Genomic DNA, 23,550 nt, shown 5'->3' on the forward strand with positions numbered 1-23,550 from the left:
CGAAGTATGGTGTGGAGACTGCCAACCCAAGGGGCTTGTCTGCCCTTCGCAGCAGAAATGCTACGTCCTGGCCTCCAGGATGTGCGTAGGGGACACTCTAACGAGCATTAAATCTCATCAGCTGACCTCTAAATCGCTCTTCAGAAACCAACGAACAGGTAAGTTAGCATGTGTCCAGCATTGAGAAGTCACTTCAGTGGCTAGAAAGAAGGAATGTTTAAGCCAAATGAAACTCAAAAAGATAACATTTTATTTTCAGAGCAGCTGATGCAATATCGAATCAGGTTTTCACAAATAAATAGGACAGTGTCTGTTTGGTTACATCTCTATTTAATGAAGGCCTATCTATAGGAACTGTAATAAATCTCTGAGAAGGCTAATGACTGGAACCTTTGAAGTAAAATTCTTCTGGCTCTCTTTCGGAAAAAAGGATTGTGGTAACTTAAAAAAATGCTTTTCACTCAGGGGGAAAACCAACCTAGAATGCCTCAGTTTTGTTTTGAAGGAATGCACCTTTTTAGGACAAGTCTATAAAACATCTTTATTTATTTGTTACATATGATGTTTAAATATAACTTTGCTTTCAAGCTTCAAACTTTTTTTTAAACCCCTGGTAAAATAAGACTTTTGGTTCACCTTAACAAAAACTGACCTAGGAAGAAACATTTTTAGCAAAATGTATTATAAAATTCACTAGAAAATACTGTCCTCTTTTGGCCAAAATGTGACATAAAATCCTTATTAAAAATACACACATTACAAAAGAACAATTATGAAGATGCCATACATAGTACTTCTGATATGGACCAAGGGACCTGCATTCCGGGGAAAATACAGTTAAGTACGCTAAATATTATGATGTCAACTTATAATAGTGCAAACCTGAATAAATTACATCCTGAAATGGGAAGGCATGCAAATCATTTGCTGAGAATAGAACATAACGAAGCCAGAACAGGAAGCAATCACTATTTAAAAATGTTTTCGTTTTTATTACATTACTTTTTTTTTTCAAAAATACTTTTCTTTACAATAGAACTCCTAGAAAATATTTACAACCTTCCTCTAATAAAATAGAACAGCAGTTAAATATATTTGAAAATAAGATGGGTTTTTCCATAAAATATATCTGTTAACTTTTTATATACAAGCTTTCTCAAAGAGGTCTAAATTCACTAATGAAAAACCATCTGATAGTAAACAGTAATGGTGTTGAAGACATCAATCTTAAGGAAGAGAAGTTCTTGGGGTGGGGAGGGGTGAGGGAAGCAAAAACACAACACACACATGCAGGCAGAATCATTTCAGAAACAAGTAAGTGCAATATTTTACCATGAAGTCAATTCTTTTAAGTTGATATTGTCAAGAAATACTACTTCAGGAATTTGAACTGTCTCGGGAAGGAGGAGTTCTTTGGTTATTTCGAGTCAAAAATGCTTACGTTATACTGCATGAAAAATCAAAATTAAGTTGTGCATTACATTTTTGCCTTGGCAACTCGGTTTATTTTTAATGTTTAAAACGGGAATGGCTGGGCAAGTCTCCAAACGCAGCAAGTACATTTGCTTTATAAACATGTTTCTGGGTGTTTGCTCCTTTGATAGATAAGCCTTCATAGACCCGATAGCAGAACCATTCCAGAATCTCTCAGACACCAGCACGCAGAGGGAAGCAGTCACCGGGACAGACGCAGTCAGCTGATGTGACCGCTGGAATGGTTCTGGAACAGTCCTGCCACAAAGTTGATGCACACTGCCTAGGCAGTTCTAACTCAAAACCTATGAGAGTAACCTAAAACGGGCAGCAAATAAAACCTTTCTTTTTGCCTATAGAAAAGATGAAATGAAACCTCCAAGACCTCTTTGTCTGAAAACAGAATGATGGAAATGGAAAGAAACCTTTATTATTTTTCTGCCCATGGCTTTCCTGAGATTCAGAGAACATTGCCCATAGGTGGGGCCGCTGTGGGCCATGAGTGGGTGCTAAATGCTTCTGCCAGAGTCAAACTTAAAAGACGCTCAGGACCTGTCCTCTGGTTTCTGCTGATATTCTCTCTAATATCAAGCTATTAATTAGTGGGCCAGCCAAGTTGCCTGGGGGGATGGGCCACACCTACACAGGCTGGGGAACCAGCCTCCCCGGGGTGGGGTGGGTCCTCAAAGCCCTTGCTTCGGAAGCAGCCGGGCAGCTTTAAAGCTCAAGGGGGAGCTGCCAGGGGCTGTCCTCTCTGCCCTGGCTGACTGACTAGGACTCTGGAGACGCGTGCTCATTTGCCCTAACAGGGGGATGGGGCAGTCTGACTCAGTTCAAAAGCCTGAGCTAAATGCCATTTTTGAAGGATTACAGGCTTATTACCTTCAAGTACAAACAGCAACCCTGCTACAAAAGACAGGAGGAAGCAGAGCAGAGTGATGTAGCTTGGAGAATTCTAGAAGTGCTTTGGTAAATGACTTGAATGAATACATTCCTTGTTTGAATGCAAACATTGGAGCTAAAGTGGTATCTGAAACCATTTCTGTTGGCCTTGAATGCTACTGCACTTGTATTTGCTATCCAATGTGTGGGGAAACAGTCTGGCAAAGGTGAATTAACAGCAAAACCCCAGTGAATGAGGTTTCATGGTACTTCCAAGTGGCACAAAGTAATTTCAGAACTCCACAAAACCATTCACAGTGTTGCCAAAAAGAGCAGGGGCTCCTCCAGTCTAGTTTTTGGGCCGAAGAATGCTTCTGCGCTTTCCTGAATGGGTGCCCCTCAACCACCCTCCCTAAAGAGCCCCGGCAACTTAATAGTGGGGGTTATTTACCTCCAGCCGGCGTGGGCTCATGCCGAGATATGGCTCTGCCAATCCACGAATCAGAGCCACTGGTCCCCCGGGAACACGGAAGAGGGTGCACTTCCTCTCTGAACCAGGTCCTCAGGAAAGCACCGCCGGGGAGTGAAAGCCTGAAATTATACAGTACTTTTGGAAACAGGCTAACGGTGACAGGCGAGGCAGGGAGAAGACTTATTTTCACATTCGGTCAACTTTTCAAACGGTGCATGTGCTAGAGGAAAGCCGTGTTAACACGAGGGCTTGCTTCGCTCCCTGGAAAAGTTACCCCCTTAGCACAGAATCTCCTGGCAAAGACTCCGAGTTCACTGCAAACTACACAATGAGGTCAGAACAAAAATAACTCTCAGTGGGAAAGGATGGCCCAAGGCCCCCACTCGAAGAAGGTAAGCCTGCTTCACCCACACATACACGTACACACGCTCACGGCAAGCTTTGGGATAAAAGGCAACAAGGATGGTTGACATCTGAAAGCCAAAGAACATGAAGGTCAGGTTCATTCCCTGCCAGGAATGAGCTCGTGGGAATGTAGCCCAGATGAGAAACACCTCTTAAATAGAGTTGTGCCAATTATTTATTCCCTCCAACCTCCCACAAAAACTTTTTTTTTTTAAATAAAAGGAAAAGAAACTGAAAAAAAAAATTCTTCTAAACCTGAATGAAACGACTTTTTTTTTAAACAGGTAGTTTAAAATGGTTACAAAACGAGCAGGGAGTCCAGGTTTCCTGATTAACGAAGACGGAGGTCGTGGGTGTTCGCGGTCTCCGCATGACAAGCGGGGCTTTATAGTTCTGCATCACCCTGAAGCAAAACCGAATCTTGGTCGTCCAAGAGGAGATCCGTGTCCACGACCTCGGCCTCTTCCATGACGCCTCCCAACTGCTGGACAACGTCACCATCGAGGATGTCCACATCCTTGATGGGTTTGATCAGGCTCAGCTGGTCCAGGGGCAGCAGCCCCGGGGCCCCCGCGGGCCCCGTAGTCCTCTCGATCGTGGCCGCCATTTCAGCAGCAAAAGCTGCTTTCTGAGCCTTTTGCCTCTGCTGTTCCTCCTGCTGCCTGTGCGTTTTCATGTGCGCATTTCGGCTTTTGATCTTGAAGAAGACTCTGAGAATGAAGAAAAAAGCAGCACTGTGAAATTCAGGAGATCTGAGTTCTTGGAAATCTGGGCATCCTACAGGGAACAGGGGCCGTGTGGCCTAACGTCTGGTTTGGGTGGCTTTGACAGAGTCCCTGGTCACCTAGGACCTCCTGCCCCTGTGACCTATTGCCTCTCCTCTCCTGGCATTACAAGGGAAAGGGGATGGGGACAGGAACACACGTACAGGGTGTCAGGCTTCCTCTCTGTGGCAATGGAGGATGGATTCTCAAAGGCCTTCCTGTCCCTCTGTGGTCTGCAGCTCATGCCCTTTCTCATCCTTTAGCTTACCCCTCTCTCTCAGCACAACCCAAGAATCCCCCACTCATGCTGCCGAGTTCTGATGGTACCCGTAACAAAACCCATCACCTGCCTGTGGTTTCCGTCTTCCGCAGTCAAAATTCTTGAAGGCTCTGCCTGACCCTTCTCACTTTGGTATATCACACACTTGGTAAATTCCTCTCTTTTCCACCCTCTCCAACTGGATGCCTGTCCCCTCCCCTGCAGCCCAAACCCTCTTCTCAAGGTCACCAGTAACTCTGTGGCCAAATCCAATGCCGCCAGCCCCGTTCTGTCTTTACTATACTTGACTTCTGAGCTGCACCCATCACTTCTTTTCACCTAAGACCCCTTCTTATTGGCGATCGTATTACCATAATTTCCTACTTTTAGGTTTAGAATGAAAGAATGGTTTTCAGCTGCAGGTGATTTTGCCTCCCCAGAGACAACTGGCGAGATATTTTTTGACCGTCACAACTTGAGGGGGGCATGGTATTTTTCCAACCTAGTGGGGAAGAGCCTAGGGATGTGGCTACATACCCTATAATGCAGAGGGTGGCCCGTCTTCCCCAAACAAGGACTTATCAGACCCAAATGTCACTGCTGAGGTTGAGAAACTCTGGGATAAGGGGCCCGCGAACTATGGCCAGTGGACAAAATTCAGCCCACTGAGTTTTCGTAAATAAAGTTTTCCTGGAACACAGCTATGTCTATTTGTTTATGTATTGTCTATGGCCACAATGGCAGAGCTGAGTAGTTGGGACACAGACAGTATGGCCTGCAAAGCCTAAAATATTTCTATCTGAACCTTTTTCCGAAACAGTTTGCCCAGATGTGAGACTGCCTGTTTCTAGAGATGGGGTGATACAAATATCTGGCATTCATTCCTGAGCCCATAAAGGGAAAACAAAACAAAATAAAACAAAAAACAACTCTGATTCCTAAGACAAGCAGAGTTGATGAATCACAATTGCACATATTGAAACTGTTTAATGTGATGAACATGATTTCAGCTGCTAAAACAGGCGTTCTGCAAACATTTGCCTATTATTTCTACTCCGGAAAACCACAGAAAATATCTTCATTTTAACTGGAGTTATGGTATTAAAAGGTCACAAGCAACATAAAAACAAGACAAGAAAAACACTTAATGGATGTCACTGAAAGACAGCCAGAAAGCTCGAAATGCTAATTTTTGTTTGTTAAAATGTTCTTTGTCTCCACCTGGTGGAGTAAGGAGTCGTGGCCTGCTTGTAGCTCTGTGAGTGGAGGTGTTGGCTCCTCTCTGGGGACAGGTGGGACGGTTCATTACTTCAAGTCACTGAGCCTCATGATCAATCTGGGGGCTCATTTTTCCGTGGTAAGACGAAGGGGATATCTTGTCCTGGCTCTGAAGGGTATCGGAACACAGAGGGGAGCTATACCTAAAAAGCCATCTCCCCGATCTCTGTGCTTCATAGAGGGAAAATTGCTGCTAAGTTCCAGCTCCCTGCAGCGAGAGCCACCAAAAGGAGTTAGGTTCGCTCAGAGGCTGAGAGTGCTGGCCCAGGTCAGCCTGCGTGGCTCAAATCCAAACTCGGATGGGCGCCGTGACAAAGACTTTACCCTTTCTGTGCCTCATTTTCTCTGCTTGGAAAAAAGAAGCTACTCAAAGTGCCTACCATATTTCGCTGAAGGTTAAATTAATCAATACACGTAAATATCCTTTAAAACAGTGCCAGGCAAATTGGCCCTGATAAATGGCAGGTACTAGTAAGTTGCCTAAAATATCCTAATGAGGATGCATATTATAAGCAGAGGAACCACTTGGCCTCATTCGCACAACTAGGGATGCTAAAGGAAGTCAGTCATGACAACCAAAGTCAGGCAGACTCACTGAGAAGCAGAGTGAAATTCTACACAGGAGGCTGGGGGAGGGAACCCTGTACATCTTACCATCAGTGATATTTTCGACCTAAAATAAACAAACCAGTAGGATGGAGCAGTGGTCAGGAGCTGAGATGGGTTCAAATCTCAGCTCTGCTCTTATTGGGGATGTGACCTGGGGCAGGTGATTTATTTATTTATTTTTTTTAATTTTTTAACATTTATTTATTTTTGGGACAGAGAGAGACAGAGCATGAACGGGGGAGGGGCAGAGAGAGAGGGAGACACAGAATCAGAAACAGGCTCCAGGCTCCGAGCCATCAGCCCAGAGCCTGACGCGGGACTCGAACTCACGGACCGCGAGATCGTGACCTGAGCTGAAGTCGGACGCTCAACCGACTGAGCCACCCAGGCGCCCCAGGGGGCAGGTGATTTTACCTAACATTCAATCTTTGTTTGTATCACAAGGATAAAAGCAGTATCGGCATCACGTGGCGTTTCTGCGCTCAGTAAATGTTGGCTATTATTACTACCTACTGTCAGTTTTCTTCTCTTAGTTGTTTTATATTATACTTAAAAGGGCAGGGATGGCGATAGGCTTTATCTCCTGGGTCACCCTGATCAACTGATTGTGCCTGCTTGAAGCATTCCGATGGCAGGGTTTTAAGATGATAGAGAGGAGTGTAGCAATCGGTTAGTGATGTCTGCCCCGGGCACAGGAATGAACCATAGGGATAGGAGAGTTCCTGTTAGGTGTTTGGAGCCATTCTCAAATCGCTCAGCAGGAATGCAAAGAGAGCGACGCGAGTGGATGTGGTTTGGGTGTGAAGGGATGAAGTGGGAATCCGAGTCCCATCCACCATTTCCGAAAAAGAGTCAAGTTTTGTCACTAGAGGTTTGCTCTGAAGAGGTCTGTCCTTATTAGGGCTTTTAGGGTATCAGAATGACCATATTCTGAAGCAGAGACGAGGTCCACCCACCCTGAGGCACCATGCAGACCCCAAGATGATAGGAGGGAGTTTTTGGAACCTCCGGGTTCTTTTACTCGCTCAAGAAACTTCAGACCATCTTGGCCTGGCCTCCACGGAGCAATTGTTCATCCTGGACTTAGATTCAGTCCCTGGTCCCCTTTCACCTACTTGCCACACTCCTTGCAGGGGAAGATAGTAGTGGGGTCTGTCTCGCCGCTGGTGGTGCTGTGAGAGGGTGAGCTCTTCACTGAGCAGTATCCACTCTGAGCGCTGCCAGGCTTCTGCTTTCCAGAGGGGATGGCACCCCGAGCTTTGGTCACCTGGTTGGTGCCACCGTGGATACGGGCGTGGCCGTTCAGTGCCTGTCGGGAGCTGAACACCTGGGGAAGAAAGGGAGTGACATGACATCTACAGTCCTGAAAAGGAAATTAGGGTTATTAGTTACTCAGTGGTAAAACACATGATATTTGAAACAGTGTCTAATGACGGGGCGCAGGGGTTTTACGTAAGCAAACTTTGGGTGTATGCGCTAAAAGCCGAGGTCAGATACTACAACCACAAACACTGAGCCCATAAAAAAAACGACAACAACAAAAAAAACCCAACACACTCACATTGTTGTTACAACCCGAGGACGAGATGCACAGTATGAAGGACAGAGAAACTGTCCAGGAGGCAGGGGACTGGGGGGCGAGACCCAGCACCTCTGAGAGGGAGGGCCATTGGGCCACTTCCCCTCTGTATGCCTTACTTTTTTTCCATCTGTAAGATGAGGGAGTTGACCGGCTTCCAGGTGTTTTTACCCTCTCCCTTTTCTTTTCTCCTTTTTTTCTCCCCTTACTTAAAAAAAAAAAAAATGACAAATCGGGTCTTGCTCAAAAGCTCTCAGTTAAAAGCAGAGATGCTCTGGCTGAAATAGAGACAGCACCCCGGAAGTGAGTGCATTTGCTCAGCTCTATCTCCCCGCCCAGGAAGTCCTAGAGCCCCAAGAAACACAGTTGGAAAGACTGATTCGTTGACCTGATAAATCCCATATATTACGTTCAAGCCTCCATCAGTGGCCAACTGTTGAAGCAATGTTGAAGACTCCCAAATTTTACTGCAGGATGACAGCTGAAGCTTGTCATAAAGCAGGCTCTCCCCAACTCAGCACTCCCGATACTTGGGGCTGGATACTTTTTGTTGGAGGGGGGCTGTGTGGAGTAGGATGTTTAACAGCATCCCTGGCCTCTACCCAGGAGAAGCCACCAGCACCTCTCCAGTTGTGACGTTAACTGTCCCCACACCATTGCCAAATGTTGAGGAGCAAAATCATTCCCAGCTGAGCACCACTGCTGACAAGGGATGCAATCCACCTCCTTGAGTTCTAAGAGCCCCGACTTCCAGCTTGTGAAACACATCAGTACCCACTGCTTTGCAGGTGGTTCGCTCTGTGTTAAGTTCATGAGCTCTGTTTATGGTCTGACAGGGAGAAAAAAAAAAAAATCTATGGCTGATTTAGCAACCAAAACCTTCAGGGTTAGGCAAGGAATAAAACCAGTATGCTTTTTCTCTGTGAGTTTTAAAAATCATTAAAATATATCCAGCTTGCTGAGCATTTCTGATTGGAAACAAGCGAAAGAGGACTCCCCACTCAGTGAAGAATTTGCCGTACACAAAACTATAAATTGAGGCAACAGTCAATTTCTAAACAAATTCACCCAGAAATACTGTCATTTAAAGTCACATCTTAATCATCTCTGCACGGAAGCGCTCTATACAAAATGGAAATAATGGAGTGACTCTTCCAGGTCATTAAACATCAAAGACAGAAACAAGCTAGCAATTTCTCATGTTTTCTTCAAAGCTGATGCAAAACGCAGATCCCTTTTTTTCTTACTTTTTCATTTTTTTTCATCAAATGTAAATCAAGTGAACTTCTGCGTTAGTATCTAAATATTATAAGGCCTATTGCCTTCTCCACCTACGTGACAGACTCATTAAGCAGCATTCAATACACTCTGGAAGACACCATTGTCCTATATAATGCACAAACAAAGATCAACCCAAGTAACTTGGGAAAAACAGGACTTCTTGTAAAGGAGCAACATTCTCGTCTTTTGTAACACCTCTAGAATTTGCCTGTACAGGTGTGCCGGGCTTTAAGAAATCCGATTCAGGAAAAGTTCAACAATTCGGACTCGAGGGGGATCAACGAGGGACTGAAAGTCTAAAGTTAACAACTTAAAAAAATACGTCCTTTAAAATATACTGGGAGCCTTAGAACAGACCAGCACGGACTCTCTAAGGCCTGCCACAGGGCTAAGAATGATCAAACGAATTTGTTTTATTTTAGCTAAATGTTATTTCCCATGTACTTGAAAAGCACTAGGTTAAAAAATTATACAGACTCCCTTTCAGCCTGTTTACATGATTAATTTGCTTAGTAAGATCTTTTTGTTCTCCCCAAAAAGTACCCAGGTAAACTTTAGCCAAATCTTTGTAACACTTCTCTCAAATTTCAAATCAATGACATTTGAACGAATAACACTTTATGTGATAGGAAATGCGAAGCCTTCTCAGTGGGCTCCCCACTCGGGGCATTTAAAATGCATGCTTACAGGGCCCAGAGGGGTGGAGAGGTACTGAGAAACATGGGGCATAAGTTCTGGAGGCCAAGGCTCACTGCGAAGCCATGTGTGGCAGCATTTAAGAGCTCTGGATCACACGCTTCCTGAGAGCAGGGATCTTCTCTGTGTCCCCGGAGCACACAGCATAGCAGTGTGTGCGAGCTGAGTAAGTAAATGAAAACAAAGCAAGAAAATCCCGGCGACACGGAATCCCCTCTGTGAAGCTTTCGTTGCGGAAAGTGCACCCTTTCTAAAATGCGTGGTCCTTAAAGCCAGGCACAGCCCACTGCCCTCTTAGTCGCAGGTCCCCGGGGAGGACAGAGGATGCAGAGATACTTACGGCCCCGCAGTTGGGCATCTCACAGATGAAGGAGCCGGAGGGCTGGCCGAGGGCCTGCAGGGGTGGCCCCTCCGCGGGAGCCAGCACGGGGCCTGGGGGGGGCTCGGGAGACTTGGGCACTTCACTCTCCTCTTCTCTCGTGGATTTCCTATCTTCTTCTGGGTCCTCCTCCTCTTCCTCTAACTCCTCTTCTTCTTCACTCGTCTGGTGTTAAGGCAATAAAAGCAAAAGGGGGGACAGCCCCAAATAGCATTTTTAGTGATGAACAGAGTCACCAGCCAGGAGAGGAGAAAGGTGCTGGACGTGAGGTGGGGGTGGGGGTGGGGTGGGGGTTCTGTCTAAGGAACGGCCCACAGAGTCCTCTGGGGAGTGCTATGGTGGTCTCTACCAGAGCTTGGGGCTCTGAGGTCGAAAGAGTCCCCCTGCCTCACTTTGGATCCCTTCACCACTTCTACAAAATATGCTAAAGCAGGGAGGAGAGATTTCTGTGTGTAGACTTTCTCCCCCTTATTCAAGACCAGCAGACCTTGAAAAGGATTAAAACTCGCTTGTGAGCCACTCTGTCTCCCCGGAGCAGTGAGCAGGGTTTTCCAGCAGTAATGATACTATGGAAACCCCTCTGGAGAGGGACTAAAGACCTACGTAATGATTTGTCTACAGGCCTTATGACACGCTTCCACACGAGATGCCCCAGATGTCTGCTCTGACCCGTGGCCTGTGGAAAGCATGTGACCCACAGTGCTCCGATGTGCCCCTGTTTGCTCTTGACAGAAAACAGAATGGAAGAGTGAAGTGCAATGACGTTGAGGAGAGAAAGGGGAAAGGGATATCCCCCTGGACCCCTCCCTTATTTATTTATGTTTTGGTCTGTCATCACATGCTTGGAGAAACGCCTTCTGCAGGCATTCTATGAAAAAGACCAAGAAAAATATTTTCTGTGACTAAATATCCTTGTGGCTACTGTGTCCCCTCCCCCTCCTTCAGAACAGCAGCAGGTGGAGAACAAAGAAGGTCCCACCTTCCCAAGGGTTACCAAGACAGGAAGTCACTGGAACAGCCTGGTGTCGTACTATGGGTGGATTGGGACGGACGGAAGGCAGGGACGGAGGAGGCCCTCATTCTACTTCTTGTTTAACCACCTTACTCTGGTCTCTCTGTTCTCATGGAAAGATGTTGGCTCCTCTAGGCTGAGAGAGGACCGAGGACCAGGGAAAGGGCTAGAACCCAGTTCTAGATTACAACCACCTCATTTCAGCTTCTATTTCACAGCACTTCACAGTTTACAAAGCATTTTTGTATTTGCTGGATCTCTGAACGACATGGAAGCACCCTCATTTACAGACGAGGAAACAAATGGCATGTCCTGCTTGCCCTTGACCCTGGCAGGTCATTTGTGTCTGCCAGGCTCTGTTTAAAGCACGACACGGGCTCCAGTTTGGTTGATCCCAGACAGTGATGTAACTCTGGGTCAGCCTATGATTGTCAGAGCCCAGAAGGGAGAATTTCTGAAAAGGATGAAGATTTCTTTCTTTTTTTTTTTTTTTTTTTTTTTTTTTTTTTGGGACAGAGAGAGACAGAGCATGAACGGGGGAGGGGCAGAGAGAGAGGGAGACACAGAATCGGAAACAGGCTCCAGGCTCCGGGCCATCAGCCCAGAGCCTGACGCGGGGCTCGAACTCACGGACCGCGAGATCGTGACCTGGCTGAAGTCGGACGCTTAACCGACTGCGCCACCCAGGCGCCCCTGAAGATTTCTTTCTTTAAAAAAAAAAAAAAAAAATAATAATGTTTATTTATTTTTAAGAGGGGGGGAGGGGGCAGAGACAGGGGGAGACAGAATCCGAAGCAGGATTTGGGCTCTGAGCTGTTGGCACACAGCCTGATGCAGGGCTCGAACTCACAAACCGTGAGATCATAACCTGAATTGAGGTCGGACGCTTAACCGACTGAGCCACCAAGGTGCCTTAAGGGTGAAGATTTCTAAGAGTATAGTGGGATCCTGGGATCCAGAGACAATAAGCTGTCTCTCTCCAGTTTGGATTGGGGGCAGGGGAGAAAGTCAATGCCAGTCAATAGGGGGCATTTAACACTCTATCCTGGTTTCATTGTTGTCTGCATTTGATAGCATATGCATGCATATTTGAGATGATGTGGCAACAAGGTGTACCTGAGAAATGGCTTCAGTTTCCAGTGGGTTAATTACGATTAAGTAGTGATGATTACATGTGCTGAAAGACTTCAATGAGTACAAATGTAGGCCCACTTTATTTTACAGAGTGATTCATCATATATAAGGTATAGGTCTCTTATTCGCATACAACACACAGGTGGATTTTCCTTAAATGGTCTCATTCCCATATGAATCCATCATCTTTCAACCTCAAGGAGTTTCAGGTAAAACCACAGTATGTAGAACTCTAATGGTTCCCTCCCTTCCTTTACAGAAATGGAACTTTGTGGACTCAAGAATCAGTTTAGTAAGCAGGTCAGGGCCTACAGCGTGGCACTTAAACTAGATTATACAATAACTTTCAATGGCAATGGCATTTGTTTTACAGTACCATCTATAATTACAATTTTTCTCACAACACCATTTTTGGGGGGCTTAAAAACTCATAGAAGAGATATGCCATAGAGCCACAAAATCACAGATTAAATTATACTGCACTGTGATTACACGTGTCTCCGGAATTTAGATAGGTTTTATTTCAACTGGCAATCTATACACGTTCACAAGATGATGTATCATCAAGCCATATGGGCTTACCAAAGTGACTAAGAGATACAAAGATAGGAGGACAAAAATCTTAAGATGTACAACTTTGTATCAACAAGTTGGCCATTTCATGATGTATTGTGAAATGAAACATTGAGTAATATTCCAAAATTGGTAGAAGGTGGGCAAATACGGGATGAGGAGGTGGTTATATATTTAACATGGTGCTTAAAGCCTTAAGTGTCTGCAATAAGGGTTTCTTGAGGAGGACGATACTCTTATTTCTCAGGCATGCAAATGGAATTTACATTGTGAGACACTTGTTAGGTTAAAATACAAACTCTCAACAGCCCAAATGTACTCAGAGACACAAAACTGAGTGTCACCATCACTAATGATGAGGAGGAGGAGGATGGGGATGAAAGCATGTTGAATGCCTGCTATGAATCAGGTACCACACGCACGCACACACACGTGGACACATACACACACACACATAATTTCTAGAGCTCCGATAGCCCTGTACAAATTTTTCTTTTTTAAGCAAACGACGAAACTGGCCAGCGAGCTACTTTCCCCAAGGTCACGCGGCTGGTAAAGAAGTTGAATTGAGATCTGAAACCTAAACTGTCTGATTTCAACACCTCAGCCTTCTTCATCTATTGGCCCCGTAGCAGATGTCCACAGGAGAATGTGTGTCCATCTGCACATAGTTTCGATTTTCAGTCCAAAGACAGGAGATCCTAAACCCTTCACAACCATTGGAAACAGCTGCCGGTCAATGTCAGAGAGCAGCAGGCTATTCCCACCACCACCACCCCCCGCCCTGCCACCGCCCCATTGGTGGACCGTGTTAGAGTAACTTAGGTGCTTAGACCGTGGGTGAGCTTTGCCCTCGGAGTCCTGACTGCTGTCTTCCAATGTCAGTCATTTTTGTCACTTGGTTTCTTGAATTGTGCTGAATTTTGGGCAAAACCAGATCCACAGATCTGTCCTGAGTGGGAGCATGAGCACGGGCAGGGGACAGGAAGATGTGATCAGCACACTTTCTTCCCATATCCTTAACAGAGTCCACCTTGGTCCCCTTCTTTTGCCTCCAAGGTGGAAGGACCTATGATGACCTCAGGGTAGAAGTCTCCAAATTAGAGGAGGCTATTGTGTTGTGTTGGCCTCGTGGCTACCTAAAGAACAGCCATTCCTCACCAACTGTCTTCTTCCCGTCTCCCCACAAAAGTCCCTGAACGACCTGAGCGTGTTCCATCATGTTCCATCTGGGATGAAAACACTGAGGACCTATGATCGGGAGAGTTGTCCCAAGTGTCCAGGCAGGCCGGAGGACAAAGGGCAGGACTCCTGTCCTAGGACTGTGCCTTCTGCACCCTCCCCATTTCTTGCATGGTCCCAGTTTTTCATCTCTCCTCTACAAACTTCCCTCAAGAGGCTGGCTGTGCCTTCACAGAGCCCAAAAGGGAGTTACTGAGCTACATGCTGGCCTTAAATCAAGACTTTTTTTTTTTTTTTTTTTTTTTTTGTGGGCCTGAGTCATCTCTGCATGTTGCTTTTGGTTCTCCTTAAGGTAACAAGGGTGGGGATGCTCCTGACCCAGCTTAAATACTGGCTCCTGGTGAGTAAGCCCAAGAAGGTGTGGTTCCTTGGGCATCGTCTTAACCTCTCCTCTTTAGTCTGAGGCTACATGCGGGTCTGGGCCTTTCTTACCTTTTTTAAGATTTTCTTTTTAAGTAATCTCTACACCCAATGTGGGGCTTGAACTCACAACCCCAAGACCAAGAGTCGCACACTCCACAGACTGTGCCAGCCATGCGCCCCAGCCTAGGTCTTTCTATGCATCTCCAAAGCCCTGCTGGCCCAAGATGGCACCTCCTCCTTGCGTAGTAACATCTTCCTTAGCAGCAATCCCTGCTCTGAATCCCCTTGTGCACTTCATCTCCCTGCAGTGAGTTCATAGAGGGATTGCTGCTGTGACCCACAGCGACTCCTATCTGGGAGTGATGTTCACTCAATTAATTCAACAAATATTTAGAAGGCCTATATTATGCCAGCCACTGTCCTAGGCACTTGGTAGCACACAAGCTGGAAAGGCATCAGTTTGCCTCAGGAAGCCATATCCTCAGATTTTGCCCTTTTCCAAAACATGACTCTGACAGAGCCCAGAACATTTCGGAACTGGAAGGGATTTTCCAAATCATCTAAACCATCGGCCCCATTTTATAGGTCAGTAAGCTTTAGGAGACAGGTCCTAGGTCTCCAAGGCCAGGATTCCTCATGCTTCCTTGTTTACTGTCCATCCACTCATCTGGAAAGCAATGCTCTGTGTAACCTTGGGAAGCCCTTCCCCTCTCTGGGCCTCAACCTCCTGCCTGTGAAATGATGGAGCTGGATGAGGGAGAGGCCCTACGGCCCTATCCAAGCCTTTCTTGGTTCTCGTCTTACACTGCTTATAAACACTCTTGGGGTTCATGCTAAAGCTTCCACTTGTGTGTGCCACATCTTCCCAACTTTAGTGTATGCTCCTGGTGGGGGGGACAGAGGCCAGTGAACATCCCTGATCGCCCCACAGCACTACACGCATATTGATGTTTACATCACGGCAACTCGACTGCCTTTAGCTGACTAAACCAGGAGAGGCCACGTTGTTTCTTTTAAACATCAGGCACGGGTGAGAACAATGCTATTCAGATACGAGACAGCGCTACTTAAACGACTCACACGAAAGCCCGGGTCACAGGAGACCCCAAACACACAGTGCCATCGTCATCTCTGATACAGATGTCGATTTTTTTCCTGACCTGTGGGTCTAAATGTAAATTCAAATATGGGCGTATATTTCACAGCTAGAATCATTCTTAGGTCTCCAAGGCCAGGTAGGAACTTGGGCCCTGAGGCATTAATGAGTCCAAGTGTTTTTATACTTCTCTAAGAGGATTTGCATTTGAATGCTCTTAAATACTAGACAGGGAATCAGGCTCAGACCACACACTCACCATTTGACCGTGGCTCAGTTACTTAGGCTCTGTGCCTCAGTTCCCTACCTCACAGATTGGCTCCGAGGATTAAATGCGTCAATATCGGTAAAGGGCCTAGCACGATGCCCGGAACACAGAAAGTGCCATGTACGTGTCAGTTAAAGAAAACCACCCACACAGGTGCTAACAAAACCGTGGCACAATCGGGAATGAAAGCATATTACAGACATTCATCACATTCATGAATTCTAAACACTTTCCTGAGTGGTGACAGCCTAGAGTTTACCAATCTGTTGTAAGACATGCCATTTTCACATACACATGCACGGCAGGTAACGTTTTCCACAATGTGTGGAAAGGAGACTTTCCCTGGCTATAGACTCAGGGAAAAAAAAAGAGTTAACCACAAGGACAAAATGATAGTAATTACTGAAGCCACACACTAGGGATTTGGAGATTTCGATGTCTTTAGCTTTAGCGTGTCGCATCTTTAGTGCATACTTGACACGCAGACAACTTTGGATCATTGGCCAATGAAGGAAATCAGTCTCGGGGATAAATGGTGATCGAGGATTAGACTAATACACACGCTGCTAACTGTTCCTTGATAATTGAGAGTTCCTGGAACCATCTAGAGCCCAAGGCTCCTCCATGGTCACGCTTAACGGAAGCTGTGGTAACACCCGAGGGCTCCGGGTCTCTGGTCAGCAGCATCTGTGACACGGACGGAGCAGAAAGGATATCCCAGGGGGCCGAGGGCGTCCACTTATAAGCCATCAAGTCAAGGCTGGGACCACTTTGGCTTCCCTCCCTGCCTGCCCTGGAACCCAGGCCAGCCCTTACCTCCTTAACGGAGTGCTGAGCTATGGGGCCAACCCGGAGCCACCTTCCTTCTGCATTTCTATGCCAGGAAGTTGAAGCCTGTCACCCGCTCACCGTGGTCACCTCGGCAGCAAAGCAGAGCCAAACACCAGCCACTTACTAACCTGGGTGAAGGGTGGGGGCGGGGCGCACGGAAGCGGCTTCACTCACCACAGAATCATCGATTTCTGCGAGGCGTGTCCGGTGTTTCCGCCCCAAGCGCATTATCTTTTTCCACGTGTAGTAGTACTCCACACACTGAGCCACCGTCTTAGACTTCACCTGCCGGGAAAGCCAGCTCCACATCAGCTCAGCAGTGGGCAGTGTGCCAAGCCACAAGCTTTTGTGAAAATTTAATTTTGTAATAGGGAATAGGTGCATGCGATTCAATTAAAAAAAAAAAAATATATAGTGAAAAACCTCCTTCCCACGCGGTTTGTTCTCCCTCCATCTGGGTCTCACCCTCCCCACCCCTGTCACACAGCTAAACCCTCTTCTTAATTTCTTGGGTGTCATTCCACAATCTCTTTACACACATACTAAAGAACACGATAATATATTTCTCCTCACACTGCATACGTTGTTTTGCAACTTGATTTTTTTTTTTTTTTTTTCACAATATAGCCTGGAGATTTTTTTCATGTCAGCCCACAGGGAGCTCATTCCTTTTTTTTAACCCATAGAGCAGCATGCTTTTTCATTTAATGTGCTTGAGCGTATTTGGCTCTCCGACTGGTTGACCTTCAGAATCTATTTATGAAAAATGTTCCTTAGTAATCGAACAGGAATGTAAGGCAAAAGTTAGGATGACAAGAGCTTAGTTTCGGCAGGAAACAAGCCTTGCCCTGTCCTCCCTCAAGGGGGCAAAGGTACATGTATTTTAAAGAGAAAAAAAAAATGCCTTTGTGTAGTTCATAGATCTCCAAGCTCAAGGTGGGGTTCAAAAATGTGGGCTTCTGGAGGCAGATAAAAGGCTGGCCATACTTGGGGAGGTGGGAGACCAGCCACCCAAACTGTGAGATGAGAGAGGTCCCGCCAGAAGCTGTCTCCTTCTCAAAGTGCCCCTCTTTCCACCACTTGATTTCTTGAGTTTCTACACTAGTCGCTCAGGGAGTGAGGACACTGTCTCAGAGAGTACTTGCTGGAAAGGCTGTCTTGCCTGGCAAGCACGACACAGGAGTCTGTCACCAATCAACAAGGTGCAGGCCTGCAAGGGGTGAGGCCCAGGGAAGGTCAGTCCTGGGGGATGGGGACTAAAGAAAGAGGACAGCACGAGAGCACGGAGGCTACTGAGCTTATAGGGCAGCAAAGAGCATGGTGGCCTCCAAGGTAGGGAAAGGCAGGGGTGAATATAGATCTGGAGAGGGCGGGCAAGCAGAGAAAAGTCTACCTGTCCCACCAAGGAAAGTCCTAGATTAAGGACAGGAGACATGGACCCGGTGGGTAGCATCGGGTCAGCCCAGAGCCAGTGGGAGGTGTTGCCCGAGACTCCGTTCTCAGTGGACCTGAACATTTTAATGACCTTAATGACACAATATGGCTCCATTGTTCATTGATTTTCTGAAACACTGAATCATTTTCACTTTTAGCCTCAACCACCTCTCAGCCAATTAAGGCCTGTTAAGTTCATTATCTGCTGAAAAGTGCTACTTCATCTGTGTACAAGAGTTCTATTTTGCTGTGAGATGCTGTATATACAAAGTATTATTATTTTTATTATGACTGTCGTTATGATTAGGGGCCCAACTCCAGAAACTCTGCTACTGGCTAGGGGGAAGGCACATTATCTTCCCTTCTCTAATGTCTCAGAAAAAGAATTGTCAAGAACATGATAAATCTGTCAAATATACACGAAATAAATCATGTACATTGTAAACCAATGGCCTCAGTTCTATTTATGCTGATAGGGTGTATAAATTACACATTTTTTATTAAGATAAAAATAACTCCCCACCATGTCCAAATAATCTAGGTCCTCCTTCTCCCCCACAGCCCTGACACTGGACGATGCCACCCCTGTAACAAATACCATCCTTCACCAGAGATGAGTGGAAGACATTCTTTTCCTGAGAGTTAAACCAATAGCCAAATATTTCTGTGTGTCTTTAAGGTGCATAATTTCCCCAATTCAATTTCAAGTGAGCGAAGGGAAAAGGCATACTTACCATCTTCTGTACAAAAATAAAGTCTTTGCTGTAAGTGGCTAGTGCTTTGTTAAACAGTTTTCTTTCCAGGGAGGTCCACTTGTCTGAGCCTACAACAAAACAAATGTAAGAACAGAGCACAGTTCTCCTCACTTGTCGGTGCTGGCTTACTTCGTTAAGTTCCAAAACACAACTGGTTAGCAAGTGATATTAATACATATGCAACTCCCAACTCCCGTTTGAACAAGAAAATCAACGTAGTGTAACGGTTAGCAACCCTGACACCTGGGTTCAAATCCCAGCTAGGGCCTTGGCCTTGCCAAGTTACTGAACCCAAGGCTCAGTTTCGTTACCTACGAATGGGAACAGTTCTAATTGCCCTTGGCTTTTGCGATCTTTGGGAAGGTTAAAGAAGATAATCCACAAGAAGGCTTAGCTTAGTAACTGGAAAACAGTGAGTGCTCAACACGTTGTGGCTACAGTTTCTATGCAATTAGGATGTTCACGGGTGCAAGCATTCATGCAGCATGTGCTCCTTGAAATGTGGCAGTTTTGGCCATCTCCACCCTCAAGATGCTCACCATCTAGTGGGGAGACAAACCAGGAGGCCACGGTGTTCAAAGTGATGGCTGCGATGCTGAGGTAGAGGTCATGTACCAACGGGGCACAAAGAAGGAGCAGCATCACGCTCGGGTGAGGGCCAGGCTTCCAGGCAGAGAAAACACCTGAGCTGAGTTTTAAAGGACCCCAAGAAGCAATTCAGGCAAGGAGGAGATGGAAGGGAATTCTGGGGAGGAAAAGGGGCTGAGGCAAAAGTGAGAGGCAAGAGTAAGATGTTGCATCCATTCATTCATTCAACAGGTATTTTTAGGTGTCTACTACATGCAAGACGCTGAGCTAGGAAAAAAAAAAAAAACAAAGCACAAAAACCCTAGCATCTCTAAGTGCTTACTGTGTGCCAGGTTCTAAGTACTTCACAGACATTAGTTATTTGGCTCCATCAATAACCCTGTTACCCATTTTACAGATAAGGAAACGGGGGTGCTCAGAGAATGAGCAGTAATCCAGTAGGGTTCAACTACAGGCTTCTGGCAAAGAGAAAGCAGATGGGGCTGGAGAGGTGAGCGGCACCAGCCCCTGAGAGAGCTGCAGACCGATGAGGAAGAGGCCCCCGCAGTGCTGAGCTGATGCATCTGCCTTGGGGGCTGAACTTGATTTTCACAATCTTCTTCCCTCCATAAATGAGAAAGCAGGATGTGCAGATGATCACGCCGAGTGGTACTGGCTTGTGTTGCATAAGAAATGAGGCTTATTCCTAAGATAAGTCCTATTTCTGGGGGCTCCAGGGAAGGCTCGTCCCCGTGGCTGCTTTGCAGAAAACTTGGCTTCATTTTTCTGGTTTTTTGAATTTGCCACATCTCTGATTCTTTGGATGGTGCATGGCTGGGCCTTTGACTTTGACATTCCTCCACTTCTCAGAGCTATAATCCCCCAAACTGCAGTACTTTCCCTCCTAACCAGAATAAGCCCAGGAAGCTGAAATTGCAGGAAATCTGAATTGTTCCTTCCCTTGGAAGGTTCAGCCAAAATTAGTGAATCAGGTTCCTGGAGAGAATGTGTGAGTCAGTGACAGAAACCCAGATTTCTGAAATAAACACCTTCCCTGTGTGACTTGGCGATAGGTCCTCAAGCCAAGAGCCTCTGGCTCCAGACTCAGAATATGCTCTGCAGGGTTGGGCTGGCTCAGACATCTAAAGCACAGGGCCACCACTGCCTGATTTCTTTGGTTTGCAAAGTTATCTTTACTTCCGGAAGGAAAGCAGCTTTTTGATTAATCCCCAGCAGAAAGAAGCATCTTCCACAAGTTCTGGAGGCTGGGACATTTCTGGTCGTGCAACCGTCACAACAGGAAGGAGAAGAGAGTTTGAGTGTTGGAGAAGTTTTGCTGGAGTGGACATGAACAGAGGAGATTAGTGGGATTTGGGGTTCTGGAATGGCTCCATCAGTGTTCCTCAAATTCTGTCTAATATTCAAGGCCATGGGGTCCCAGCTCCCATACGCTCCCCTTGCTCAGGAGCAAAGGTAGAAAGAGACAGAAAGGATTAACCAACAGTTTAGCTGAATGGCCAAAGAGCAGTCAAGGTTCTTTTTAGATATCCATCAAGATAGCCAAGAGGTAATAGGAATCAGAAACACAATGATGGAGGGGGTGCCTGAGTAGCTTGGTCGGTTAAGTGTCCAACTTCAGCTCAGGTCACGATCTCACAGTTTGTGAGTTTGAGCCCCATATCGGGCTCTCTGCTGTCAGCACGGACAGGGTCCTCTGTCCGCCCCCCCCCCCCCCGCTTGCTGGTTTTCTCTCTCTCTCTCAAAATCAATAAACTTAAAAGATATATAATGGTGGAAGAGGATCATGATGGGGACATGTCACATCTGTCCCTGGATAAGCTACCTCACTGCAGGTCCAGAGCCCGTACAGGTCCAGAGCTTGTGCAGCTCTCGGTTGCAGCTCGGATGGGGAATCACCCAACTAGATCGAGAAGAATCCTTTCTGCTCTCAGCCAGACTATACATCTCCTAGAGTTAGAGTGCCTCTAAGACCTGATGGAACACTAACAGGGCCATGCGGCCTTCTCAGGCCAGCACCCAGTCTCTATGGTGGACACACTTCCTTCCACACCACACCACACCACACCACGAGTGGAGTCATCATGTGATTACTGCCCAAGCAGCAGTGTTACATGACCAGGTCTACTTTTAATGTTCTGTTCATTTTTAAGAGAGAGAGAGAGAGAGAGAGGGAGAGAGAAGGAGAGGGGCAGGGAGGGGGACACAGAATCCGAAGCAGGCTCCAGGCCCTGAGCTGTCAGCACAGAGCCCAATGCGGGGCTTGAACCCATGAACCATGAGATCATGACCTGAGCCGACGTTGGATGCTTAACAGACCCAGCCACCCAGGTGCCCCGCCCAGATCTACTTTTAGGAAGCAAATCCCTGCATGCCCCCAAATGGCTTGCCAGCTGCAACTCCACAGAACATGAAGTTGCTTCCTGGCCCATCTGTTATGGGGCACCCCAAGCCTCATGGAGGAAGGGAATTAGTCTTGCTGACTCCTCGGTGGTTTTTAGGGCTGCTGCGCTGTGATGGGCTCTTCGGTCTCCCCCACCCAAGCGCTCGTTCTATTCCACCAGCCCTGGCTTGGAAGCGGGCTGCACTTTCCCACTCTGAGGGCTGCAGGGGCCGGGCAGAAAGAGACGGCTCCTCTAAGTAGTCCTTGGGGCTGCGCTTGAGTGCGCAACATAGCGCTGTGTACGGGTGTCTGTCCAGCAAGGGCGTCTGTGAAGTGAGAGGCAGAGGCAGGGCCAGATAAGCAAGTCCATTCTCACACTCACACGAGAGCGGGCTCCGTCTTCATGACATCCTGATCACGAGACTGCCCATGGGGCCGGGAATCCACCCTTGCCAGAGCCTGGGAACACCGGAGTATGCTCTTCTCAGATAAGGTCACTGTGGTGTGATAAAAAGGGGTGGCTTTAGTCAGGAGACCCCAGGCTGCAAATCTGGTTCTGCCACTCACGGCTCCTGCGGCCACGGGCAAACGTACTCAACTTCTCTGGGTCTGTTTCCTCTTCTGTGACTGGGGCTGCAGCGTCCGGTCCTAAGTAGGTGCAGAATGAATGCCACCGGCCACTTGGAGAGGAGATTCCAAGTCAGCTCATGGCTACGGGACACGCACTGTCCCCTGCTGACATGAATTAGTGGCACTGGTGAAGACTGCGGGTCCTTGCTGGTATTCTTTGTTCTGTGGATGTGTAATCCCACAGCCTTACTCGGCTGCCAGGCGCTCCCGGTCCCTGAATTCCTTCTGTAATCCTGTCAAGGAAAGGCTCAGGCGTCTCATTCCTGGAGTCTCTGACGGGAGCACTTTTCTTATTTTTAGACAAGGTTCTAAGCCAGCCCTCGCTGGATACCGCGTCTTGGGCAAAGCCCAGGATAAAATGCGAAACCGAGGCAGGGAGCTGCCTCTAAGCCTCCCCTTGCTCTGCCCTTTCTTCCTCTTCAGGATCCCTGCTGTCCAGTCAGCATGCACACAGGGTCAGTGGGCTGACATTCCCCCAGCACATTTGCACTACCTGGGGATTCCTGGCTATCGGGCTGTTATCAGCAGGGGTCCCTAACAAGCCGATTAAGGCTAATTACAAGGGGTCTAATTAACTGAGGAAACTGGTGCTGAACAGTATCCAGAGGAAAAATATTCTGAACTCCAGTTGCTGGGAAACAGGCTCTGGACTGTGGCTACATTTGGGGCGATCTATAGCGAACCCAGGCAATTAAAAGGAGAACTGGAGGAATGAGAGCATCGGGCACAGAATCTTCTAAAGAGGGCCCTTCTGTCATCCTCCCGAGACTTAAAAACACTTTTGTGATGGTGCTCTTATTGTACATACACAAGGAAGATATGTTCACTGCAGGAAAAGGATTGTTTTTAAATCAGATCTTCGGGGTGCCTGGGTGGCTCAGTCGGTCGAGCATCCAACTCTTGGTTGCAGCTCAGGTCATGATCTCATGGTTCCTGGGATCGAGCCCCACGTCCAGCTCTGTGCTGAGAGCGTGGGGCCTGCTTGGGATTCTCTCGCTCTCTGTCCCCCGCCTCAAAATAAATAAATAAATAAACTTAAAACAATTTTAAAAATTAAATTAAATCAGATCTTCATTTCTGTGAAAGGTTTTCCGCGGTGGGTAAAACGATGAATGATTTTTCAGGGGTGGAGGGTGTAGTTGGCTGACCCCAAAGAGCCCCCCGGAG

General features: G+C 46.9%; 1 protein-coding gene across 16 annotated transcripts in view; it reads right to left on the minus strand.

Annotated features, from left to right (window-relative positions):
* Positions 1-227: 227 nt before the first annotated feature.
* The window catches only part of TRERF1 (transcriptional regulating factor 1), a 228,946-nt gene continuing 205,623 nt past the window's right edge, over positions 228-23,550 (minus strand). For 13 of the 16 annotated variants that reach the window (XM_058733955.1, XM_058733953.1, XM_058733951.1 and 10 more), the window contains 5 exons: positions 18,765-18,853; positions 16,771-16,881; positions 10,039-10,242; positions 7,258-7,505; positions 228-3,942 (listed from right to left, as the gene is read on the minus strand). In XM_058733955.1, coding sequence (XP_058589938.1) covers positions 3,618-3,942; positions 7,258-7,505; positions 10,039-10,242; positions 16,771-16,881; positions 18,765-18,853 — 977 coding nt within the window. In that variant the 3' untranslated portion in view covers positions 228-3,617. The remainder of the gene's footprint in view (positions 3,943-7,257; positions 7,506-10,038; positions 10,243-16,770; positions 16,882-18,764; positions 18,854-23,550) is intronic. The other 3 variants (XM_058733961.1, XM_058733959.1, XM_058733965.1) reach the window with 1 other exon arrangement.

The sequence above is a fragment of the Neofelis nebulosa genome, chromosome 6 (genome assembly GCF_028018385.1).
Source record: "Neofelis nebulosa isolate mNeoNeb1 chromosome 6, mNeoNeb1.pri, whole genome shotgun sequence".
In the NCBI taxonomy this organism is placed as follows: Eukaryota; Metazoa; Chordata; class Mammalia; order Carnivora; family Felidae; genus Neofelis; species Neofelis nebulosa.